The sequence below is a fragment of the Lactuca virosa genome, chromosome 2, assembly GCF_052849685.1.
Source record: "Lactuca virosa cultivar CGN04683 chromosome 2, Lactuca_virosa_CGN04683_v6, whole genome shotgun sequence".
NCBI classification, from domain to species: Eukaryota; Viridiplantae; Streptophyta; class Magnoliopsida; order Asterales; family Asteraceae; genus Lactuca; species Lactuca virosa.
The window spans coordinates 193130421-193142037 of NC_136427.1; the positions used below are offsets into that span (position 1 = coordinate 193130421).

An 11617-nucleotide genomic window follows, 5' to 3' on the forward strand; every position below is an offset into this window, starting at 1 on the left:
TGAAGTGCAATCGGAAAAAGGGTGCAAACGATGCAACGATAATGAACAAAGCTCTAGAACTTTATCGACATGCATTTTAAATCTTTATAGTTTTGTAGTACTGTGAAGGAGTCCAAAAAATGGGATGAAGTCAAAACTTCGGATTCATACATAGGTAGTTATAAAAGAACTAAAATACCTTAGACTACCTATAGTCAATCATCGGATGCACAATACTCCACATCACCTTACTATATTTGTACTCTATGTATTATGTGTTGTACATTTGAGAGAGAGAGAGAGAGAGAGAGAGAGAGAGAGACATGGTACGTCATGGTTCAAACCAAAGCCCACCACGTCACCCTTAGTGTAGTGTTCATGTCGATAATGTGCATAACACCGTCGATAACGGCTCCACTCCGGATAGCCTTATGCAAAGTCAATTTATTACCCAATTAATCTTAAGATTGACTCTGACATTTTTTACCTTATCTTTTAATATATTTGTCTATAGCATACAAAAAGACATAATTATTTCCAAAATATTATTCATATTACATATCTCTAAATGATTGTCGATAAAAAGATCTAAAATTTTCTTTAAAGCAAATAGTCACATTTAAAATGTTCATTATTCGTTATGAGGCTGAATCATTAGTTGAAAAAAATAAAAAATAAATAAACAGAATCTATCATAAGAAAAGCATGAAAAAAGAGACAAGGAGATCGTGGAAGTGGGGTGGGTTGTAAGTGCAACACCGTGCATGAGGAAAGTGGGTTTAAAAGTGATAATGTAATATTGTAACGAGTAAAAGTCATATTTTATACTTATTATTGTAAAATTGTAATTAGTAAAAGTCATATTCTATACTTATTATGGAGAGGTAAATCACATGTTTTCAAAACAACTATGGTCATTTTATAGATTTAAATCTTAAGATTTTGTTTATACGTTTTTATCTTACTAGCAATAACAAGACTACAGCCATAAGTTTTAAAATAGTAATATAAGAGTACATAGATGTTGAAATTTGAAAAGGACATGAAAAACATATTTTATATTTAAATTAGTTAATTCGTGAGATGGATAATATGTTGATAAGTGTAGATAAGTTGATTTATTAAACTTTTAACTTCTAAATGAGTTAAATTACATCCAAGAAAAACAAATAATATATTTGACAAAATTAGTTAATGGTTGAAAATTGAAAATCATATTTTTATTTGTATAGAGATGTTTGATAAGATAAATGCAAACTTAAAAAAATATGTAAAATAACATAAAATATAAAAACTAAAACACTAAATCTAATTCAAGTAACTTTGTATTAAAATCTTTTTATTTAAAATAAGAGAAAATGACAAAAACCTAATTTTTTTAATCATTTTCCACAAAATAGCTAAAAATTAATTTTTTTCAATTTTAACCAACAAAATGGGAGAAGAGGGCTAGAAGCCTAGGATTTCATTAACTTGATTGTGTAAAATAATATAAATTTTTGAAAATATGTACAACTAAAAGATCTAAATTTAATTGAAGTAACTTTGAATTAAAAGCTTTTTGTTTAAAATAAGAGAAAAATACAAAAATAACTATTTTTCCTAATATTTTCCACAGAATAGTTAAAAATTAAGAGTTCTTCAATTTTAACCGACGAAATCGCAAGCAAGGGCTAAGTGCATGTGATTTATTTATCTTGATTGTTATTTGGTTGTGTTGACAGCTATTTTAATTTTGATATAAAAATAATCATTTTCTCGGATACGAAATCGCAGATGGTATATAGCCGTCTATTCTCTCTCTGTGTGAGACTTTCATGATTTTTATCTTTTATTTTTGTGTAGGTTGATATTTGGACTACAAATCCGTACTAAGTTAATTTCGAATACACTTTAAACATAATAAGCATGTAAGCATCATGAATAGTGTTGTCTATACCTGGAAAGTTATAATGATCAACCATCAGCCAATACAATAAAAAAAATTCATGAAATCGTAGATGATGAGAGAGGAAATCGTAAATGGCATATGTCCTCTATGATTTTGGAAAAATAGCCAATTTTTTATACAGAGATTAAAATCACAATCAAAATAATAAAACCACAGTCTTCAAACCCTCTAACCCTCACCTATGATTTGTGGTTCAAATTTAAAAATTCTTATTTTTTTACTATTTTATGAAAAGTGATTATAATAAGTAGTTATTTTTTGTCTTTTCCTCATAAAATATAAAAGATTTTTCTTTTTAATTTTAGTTTTAAAAACCTATAAAATAGAAAAAAAAAGATCAAAGCTTATTGCTAAACATCTTTACCTCATAACTTCTCAAATGGAGGTTTCTTTAGGCAAATTTGTCAGAATTTTAACCTATCAAAATATACGAAACTTATCCGATTTGAAGGCAAAAAAAAAAAAAAAAAAAAAAAAAAAAAAAAAAAAACAAACAGATTTAAACTGGATCAGAGGTTGATGATGACGATTGAGCCGGATCACTTTTGCCAAGCGAACCGCTTTTCGCAATAAAAACCGGCATCCGTGTGACAGTGAAGTTCCAGAGATCCGACCTGCCACATAGCCTATCCGGATTCCACCGCTTTACTCCGCCGTGAACTCCTCCACCACCTCTCAATCCTCTTCTTGAACTTCCTTCCATCGGAAAATCAACGCCGCATCCACAACTTTTCGCTCTTTTCAGTGTCACAATCTGCTTTCGAACCTCCTCCGGGAATCTCAATGTGTATCGCTCACAATTCTCTCCCAGTGGAACCAATGAATGACCGGTGGAGTGCGAACGCGGAAACTTCGGAGCCACTCGTTCATCATCTATGTGAATTAGATGATCTTGAGATCCAATTTCTGCTCTAGATTCATCGATTTGGGAGTGAGCCAACACGTGATTAAATTCCAAGTTACCTTCGAGGTTTGCTTTAGTGAGGTCAGCTCGGCAAACTGGACACGTCGTATGAGAAGCTAACCAAGCGTCGATACAATCAGGATGAAAGACGTGATGACATTTCGGTAAGAATCGAAGCCTTTCGTCGTCTGCAAACTCCATTATACACACAGCACATTCTAAAGCTCCCTTTCCTATTTTCAGCACTTTCACATCGGAGTAAAGGAACACCGGAAACGACTCAACAATCGATCTATCAAGACCGCAGGGGAATTTCAATCGCGTGCGGTGATTGTTAGCGATCGCAACAGGCCGGCGTGATTCGACAGAGTCATTTAAGCACTTACGGAGGTACAACGAAAAAAACGCGATTAAGAATATGCCGAAGATGAGTACTGCTAGTATTATCTTCACAGGCGAACTAACGGTTCCCCCGATCTCGTAAGGGTACGCCGAAGAAGAAGAACCTCTAAAAGACTGAGCTGCGGCGAGTGGTAACATCGCTACTGGTATGATAAATAATCGATGGCAAATGTTACATGACTCCATAGTTTGTAAATTGATAGAATTAAGGTGAAGTGAAGAAGTGGGTATTAGTAATGTATCGGCGGAGGTTGTCGTGAAGGGGAAGGAAGTGGATAAATATACATTTAAGGGGCAAGGGGGAAGAATATGATGGTGACAGGTGGCTGACGGCAGCCGATAACTGGAGGCGGAGGAGGAGTGTAAGTGTTGGTGGAGTATGGGATTGAGATATGTCTAAATGTAGTACAAACGGGTATCGATGGGATTGTTAAATGGCATGAGTTTAGGTGAAGTTTTGGATGAAAACAGTGGGCGGATCAATGATTATTCATTCCAGAAAGCAAAAAATCTCCAGGTTAGTTCGGTATTCATTGCCACATGCTTTTCATTTGCTGTTTCAGCTTTTTAATCGATATACTCGTGAACACCTTTCACCACAATTTCATTTCATTTTGTTTTCTTTCACAAGTAACCATATATAAAAACCATAAATATTTATTTGGATTAATTAAGCAATCAATTGAAACGGATTAATATAAAAGTAATTATGTTAAACTGATGAACTTTTAGGAATGTAGGAGCCACAATTGTTCAATATGTAATTGTGGTTGAAATATTATAAATAACTAGAGGATATATTATTACTATTATTAAAATTATTATGCATGTAATACATATGCATGATATAACACAACCCAATTATGGCAAACCTGCTTCCAATTTTCCTTCACCTTTTTCGGATTGGTTTTTTACAAAAAGTGAGACACATTTGAATCTCAACCTCATATTCCTGGAGATCCTTTTCACTTGCCAACCTCATCTTGTACACACCCGTTGCTTCTCAAAGGAGATCGGCTATTTCTTCGGTACTCGTTATTGTCACGTGTCTTTTTTCAATTCGCCCACGTTGATAATGCAAGTACTTTGTTGTCTTACTCAATGCCGATGGTATCTAATTTGTGTCTCTAAAAGATTTTGGAAAATTTGAACTACTTTTCATCTATTTGGGATCAAATAGGAGAACTCGACACATTAGTTATACCATGTAAACCCCAAAAACATTTTCAAAATCATCAAAAGAAAACTAAATGATCATCATCGGGGAAAAGAAGCATTTAAATGTAGGTTGTACAAGATATCATCAAATCATCAAGGTTAAATCAACAACTTTTAGGATGTATATGCTTCTAAATCCCGACTCAAAGTCATAACAAGTCCAAATTACCCCACACATCATTAAGGATGTTGAATAGTGTGTGCAAAATTAGCACATAACACTCAACACACACATGGACTCCAAATGTTAGTAATATGTGCTCATCACACATAAACCACATGAGAGGTAGCTAGCCTCGCATGCAAGTGAGCCATGTCTAGAATGTTGTCACATCATCATAACATCCTCATTGGATACTTTAGTCACGGTTGATTACACAAGTCATTAACTCATCCTAAGTGAATGCTCATGCTATGACCGAAAGATTGATTTTAAAACACTAATATTATCCCCATTTCTAAAAAAAGTTATAAAGTTCATTTCATAAATGCAACATGTTTTACATATTGTATTTCAAATAAATTACTCACATCATAAGATAAATTACTAAAAAAAAAACAATCGAAGTATAGTATGTTAAGGAACATATGTTCTTGGTAATGAACTCACCTTGATATGGAATCAACATAATTAATACATGTCAAAATCCTTTAAAACATCTTTCTCGATACCCTTTTTTCATCCCTATAATGTCATAATATCACCTAAGAGTCATTGCCACATGCTTTTCATTAGGTGTTTTAGCTTTTTAATTGATATACTCGTGAACACATTTCATCACAATTTCATTTCATTTTGTTTTCTTTCAGTTTTTTAATCGATATGCTCGTGAATACCTTTCACCACAACAATAAAACCATAATTTTTTATCTGGATTAATTAAGAATGAATTGATGAACTTTTAAGAATGTAGGAGACATGATTGTTAAATATGAAATTGTGGTCGAAAGATTACAAATAACTAGTAGATATATTGTTTTTACTGTTATTTTTATGTTGCATGTGAAATACATATGCAAATATAACACAACCTAAATATGGAAAACCTGCCTCCAAATTTTTTCAACATTTTTCTAATAGGTTTCTTACAAAAAGTGACACCTTTGAACCTTAACCTCAACCTCAAATTCTTGTATATCCTTTTCACTTGTCAACCTCATCTTTTACACATCCCTTTCTTTCAAAGGAGATCTTCGATGCTCGTTATTGTCACATGTCTTTTTTTTTTTTTCAATTCATTCACATTGATAATGCAAGTATTTTGTTGTCTTACTCAATGTCGATGATATCTTATTTGCGTCTCTAAAAGATTTTGAATATTTTGAACTACTTTTCATCAAATTTGAATTATGAGTGAGCAGGGACAACAAACATTTGGCCATTGTCCAACTCATGGTATTGGTATGGTCAACGAACACACTATGTCATTGGTTTGTCTTAAAAACCCCAGTTGTTTTGCTTAATGGATAAAAGGAATCGAGTCGAATAAGTTTTTATGAATTTGTAGCTCCCTTCAAATGTTTCATATGTGATTTAATTCAAAGTCTTGACTTAGTACATTGTCTTCAAATATTAGACGTCTGCAAACATAACATATTAGAGACCCAAAGGCATTACACTATTTTACTTTATGTTATTTAGAATTTTTTAAGTTGGATATTGGTTAACAATCAAGTTCTTAACAATTAAAATTGTTTAAAGTGTCAAAGCATATATAACAAAATAATCAAGAGACAGAGGTAAAGTAAACAACCCTACATACAATTTGAATTCTGAATACAACATCTTCTAAATATCCGAAGTTATATTGGTCTTTAGCCTTCAACTAAAGTGTCTAATCTGGGCACATGTCAAAATATGTAGGTTGGGCTTGGGAACCAAGTAAGCTTTATTGAGGTTCAACATTGGTTAAATATAAGGGATCGACATATTTGTTATACAACGTAAACCCCAAAAACATTTTCAAAATCATCAAAAGAAAAGTAAATAATCATCACCTAGGGAAAGAAACATTTAAATATAGGCATTATAAAACATCATCAAATCATCAAGATTAAATCAACAACTTTTAGGATGCAATGTGTATGCTTCTAAATCCCAACACAAGTCATATCAAGTAGGGATGTAAATCAGTCGGAAACCGACCCGGACCGAACCAGAATCGAAAGAATCAAAAACCGATTAAGGAGTGAATGGGGAATCGGAAACCAGACTGAATACCACTAATCGGTTCCGGTTTGGTTCAATTATGAAGTATGCTATCTAAAAAGGTGTTCGGCACCGAAACCAACCTAAGTTCGACTGGAACTGGGCCGAAACCGAAAGAACCCAAACCAAAAAATGATGAATTGGGGGAACTGGACCGAATACCTAATCTGTTGCAACAAGTTACGGTTTCATATCGATTTTTCGGTTATAAAACTTATCCCTAATATCAAGTCTAAATTACCTTACACTTCATTAAAGATGTTAAATAGACTGTGTAAAGGTTGCACATAACACTCTATACACACATCGATTCCAAATGTTAGTAATGTGTGCCCTTCATACATAAACCACACGAGAGGTAGCTAGCCTCATGTACAAGTAAGTGATTTCTAGAATGTTGTCACCTCATCATAACATCCCCATAGGAACCTGAGTCATAGTTGGTGACACAAGTCATCAATTCATCCTAAGTGAATGCACATGCTTATGCTGATCACCAAATTACTGATTTTTTTTAAAGAGAAAATTTAATAAGGAAATTATTGATATTTTTTTGTAAAGTTCATTTCACGAATTCAACATGTTTTACATATAGTATTTTAAATAAAATACTTATATAAATTATAAGATAAATTACTAAAAGACATCAAAGTATAGTCTATTAAGGGGCATATGTTCTTGCCAATGAACTTACCTTGCTGTGGAATCAACATAATTAATAGATCTCAAAGTCTTTTAAAACATCTTTCATTGAAATCCTTTTTCTCATCCCTAAAGTGTCATTTTATCATTAAGAGTCGATACAAACAAGTATAAGACTTAGGGGTTGTTTGATAGTTGTTGACCGATTCAGGGCTGACTAAGTAAAAGTCATGATTGGGTCTGAAGTGATAACTGAATCTACATATGACTACAACCAGGCTGTTTGATTACGCGTCTGACTGGATGGACTGAATGATAAGAATGACCATTTTACCCTTCTGATTTTCTTGCAACATATTATTTTATAACATTATGTATTTTCATAGTTCTAGTTTTTCAATTTCTCATTTAGTTTTTACAAATCAACATAGCAAAATACTTTCCTTTATTATGCCATGTAAAAACAAATTTGTATTGACTAAAAGGGTTGTTTGGAAGCTTTTTTCAAATATAAAAATAATCAAGATTTGAATAGTAATGTCTTGATTCCATAGATGCCAATATATATCATTAATAGTCATCACCATAAAGAATATGAGATCGACACCAAACAAGAAAATATATACATATCATAAACAGTCATCACAACAAAGGATAACATTTACAAAGAGATTAAAGATTACAACACACACAACCAAGAGAAAGCATACGTACTCCATGAAAGATCTAGTATTCTCAATAATCATATTAAAGTGATATTGCTAATTAACATATGATACAAATGGGTCACATTAACAACTTGATATAATTGATTATTTATTAGAAATTGGTTTAAATAAATATTTAATAAACTCTTATAATTAAATTGGAAATTATTTATTTCTAGGAAATAATAATTTTTATTAGCAAATAACATTATATATAATTCATATGGTATGAAATAATAAGTTACATTTTGAATTATATTAATTCTTTTTCTCTTTTAACAAAAAGTTAAAGTTTATATTTTATAAACTTGGTTCATTAAATATAAAACCTTTGACTTCTTTTTGCCTTATTAATTTCTAAAATAAGAGTCAAAAGGAAGAGTATGGTTTTTTATTATCTTAATAAAAAGCATGACTAGTCTTACAATCATGAGGGACATGTTTGTCTAAAGTGATAAATTATTATATGGTTAAAGACTTATGGACTTTGTTCTTACTTTAAATACTAGCATTAAAGGCTTTCATTTTGGTTCTTTTTGGTGATACAAAACCATAACATACATGTAGTGTGTGATACTCTCTCCATTTTGTTCATCCATTTGAAGATTACTTGTTTTTTATGCTCTCATTGTGTTCTTATTTTGATAAGAACATAAAGCTTAAGAGTCTTAAGAGTTTTATACAAAAAAACTAGCATTCTACATCGAGTTGAGTCATTGTTGGTGTCTCTTAAGTTCATCATTCTTCATCAACTTTCAAGTCTTCCAAGAGGATCCAAAGAACTACAAAGGTTATGATTTCTCCATCTTCTTCTTTGGTTGGTGTTTAATCTTTCTACAACTTGCAAGATGATCATTGGTGGGTTTAACTTGTTTATGTTATTCAAAATTTATAAGTCTTCCGTTGCCTAAATTTTATATTTTTGAAACTAATTTTGTATAAAAACCCAACAATTGGTATCAAGTGTCACATTGCAAGTTTGGTTAGATTTTTTGATTTTTGAAAATCATAGTTTTTGGAGAATATGGATAACTTGGTTTTGTATAAAAACAAGTTCATAATATTTTCTATGACAACTTTATAATTGTTATTTTTTTTGTGACAAACGTTTCACGCATCTTTTGTCATCTAAAGTTGTTTTAGAAAAACAAAGGTTGTTTAATGTGTATGTTGATATGCATGATGTGCATAAACTAGCCAATGACCGTTGTGTTTGTTATGTTGTTGTGTTCGTTTTTTTATTATAAAAATAGTTGTAATACTTTATTTATTCATATGGTATGTAATAAATTAAATAGATTAGTTTTCTTGGTTTATTTTTGTAAGTAATAGATTAATTTTTTAGAATTTATTTATTTTACAAAATGTAACTATAAATGAAGTTGGAGCCATTTTTTGAAGACCAAAGAGCAATTTTCGAGATTAAGAAGCATGTTGAAAGTTAGTGACAGTTTTTGAAAAGTGTCACTAATGCTTTCTTAAGGCCTATTGGACTTTTAACGACAGTTGCTGAAATATTGCTTTCAAGAAGCTTTTCCAATCTTTTGCAAGCAATTGGTGTTTTCTCAAGCGGGGGCTTCTACAACAACATTACAAGAAGATTTTTTGGTCCCTTAAATTGTCCTTTTAGAAATGGTCTTGGCATTTGTTGTGTTGACTCATAGAAAATGTCATTAGTTGGTTATGTTTATTCACATTTATTTTTATGTATGTTTGTGTTGTTTATTTTATGCAATTATTATATGTGGTTGATAAATTAGTTTTTCACATGCTAATATAGTTTTTGGACAAAATAAATATCACATGGAGTTTGGTTTTCAAAATTTATAATGTGGATATGAGATATAACAAGTTATTGTTTTAAAATAAAATCCGGTTTTATAAAAATTTTAATAACGTCCCATTTTGAAATACTCAAATATAAGTTTTAAAATGGTGATTTTTGTAACTTATACAAACTCCAAATATATAAGTAATAAAAGTAAGTTTTATTAAAGATATAAAAGGTTCGAATGTACTCAAACTTAATACCGGTTATTAAAATTGAATCGCATTAAAATTATATAACAAATAGCTTTTTATATAGAACCTTTAAAAGTGATTTTTTTTTGAAAATTGGTACCATTGTTTATTATATACATGTAATAATCATGATATCATATGTTTTTAAGACTAGAATTATAAAACATATAAAAGAACTTTTTACAAACATCGAATCTATGCAATCCATATTTGGAGAACATTTACACATCTCTTGTATGCACTAGTGGGATAAAGGATACCTAACTGTTTAGTGTTATCCTTTGATGGTCGAGGTGTCGTTGCGATTTCTTTAACCAAGTTATAGGCCGATTACACAAGTTTTTCAATTTGGATGGTTTAATCGGAAATCTTTTTTGATAAATGTCACATAAGAAAGAGAGTTCTGATACATAGATGGGATCAAACATGTCTAATTAAATTTGTTATTAGTGATCTCATAAATCTAATAATTATATAGTAAGATATAAATGATAACTGATATCTATCGGGTTGAATTCAAATGGATGAGATAAATGATACCTAACCATTTATTTGGTTTAAATATTAAAAATACTAAATAAATTTTGCTAACTTTTGTAGTTAATAATCCATTTTTATTACCATGGTTTGTCATTTTCTTTAATGACTTAATGAAACAATAACATTCACTAGATACAACTTCAAGAATGAGTTCATGTCTTAAGAGACAATCTCGTGAGAGATATGAAATTGTATACTCTTAAAGGTCGTAATCCTAAACTATTTGCTTTGAACAATAAGCATGAACATGATACCAAGTAAAGGCATCACACTAAGAATAGTACAAAGCCAAAAGAAGCCACCTTGTGTGATCTAGGAGACTCATGTTTTATGGACTGTACACCTTTAAGCCTAAAAAATCGAATAAGGCCCACACAGATGGATCTTGTTTCTTTTATGGAGAAACTGGACAGTATAAGAGGATCTGATCCTCTTATATGGAAAGAAAGTCTAGAAGAGACTAGTACTTGAGGTATCTACTAGATAGAACTCATACTTTTCATATAACACTTAGGTACTTGGTACTTAAATGTTAATTTAATATTTGTAAATGGTTTGCAAATATTTACCGAACAGTAACTAGTTAAGCACAATCAAGTTGGAACTACACTCTTGGAGTTCAGTTTATTAATTATGCTAGGAACATAATGCACTTGTATTATGAAACAATGTTTGTTTGGAAAAATGCATGTTTTAATTTAGCTTGCCTAAATGTATGTATCAGTTTAATTTATGAATGATTGACTATTTACTTAAATCGTTTTTCATAACGGTCACCTTCATATTCGGAAATGATTAAAAATCTTTTTATGAGACTAGATCTCTTAATAAGAATTATAAAGTAAATATCAATATTTTATAAATAAGAAGTTCTATATGAAAAATACTTTTGACTTAAACTTGTTTTAAATCGAACTCATATTTCACATTGTTGTCTTTATTATATAAATAACATTTACATATTCCAACCTCAAGAAAGGGATATTTGAAGGCAAATAATGTAGTTTATTTGACATATGTAAATCTTATTTATATATAAAAGA

The 11617-nt window shown here is 30.8% G+C and overlaps 1 protein-coding gene across 1 annotated transcript; it reads right to left on the bottom strand.

Annotated features, from left to right (window-relative positions):
* Positions 1–2423: 2423 nt before the first annotated feature.
* On the bottom strand, positions 2424–3752 carry LOC145159934 (E3 ubiquitin-protein ligase ATL6-like). The gene has a single exon (XM_079078988.1). The coding sequence runs from the start codon at positions 3420–3422 to the stop codon at positions 2430–2432; it is 993 nt and encodes a 330-aa protein (XP_078935114.1). The 5' UTR covers positions 3423–3752; the 3' UTR covers positions 2424–2429.
* Between the last annotated feature and the right edge of the window lie 7865 nt (positions 3753–11617).

What these genes read in the sequence shown, in the direction of transcription:
- LOC145159934 (XM_079078988.1), bottom strand. Translation starts at nt 3,422, where the DNA reads ATGGAGTCATGTAACATTTGCCATCGATTATTTATCATACCAGTAGCG.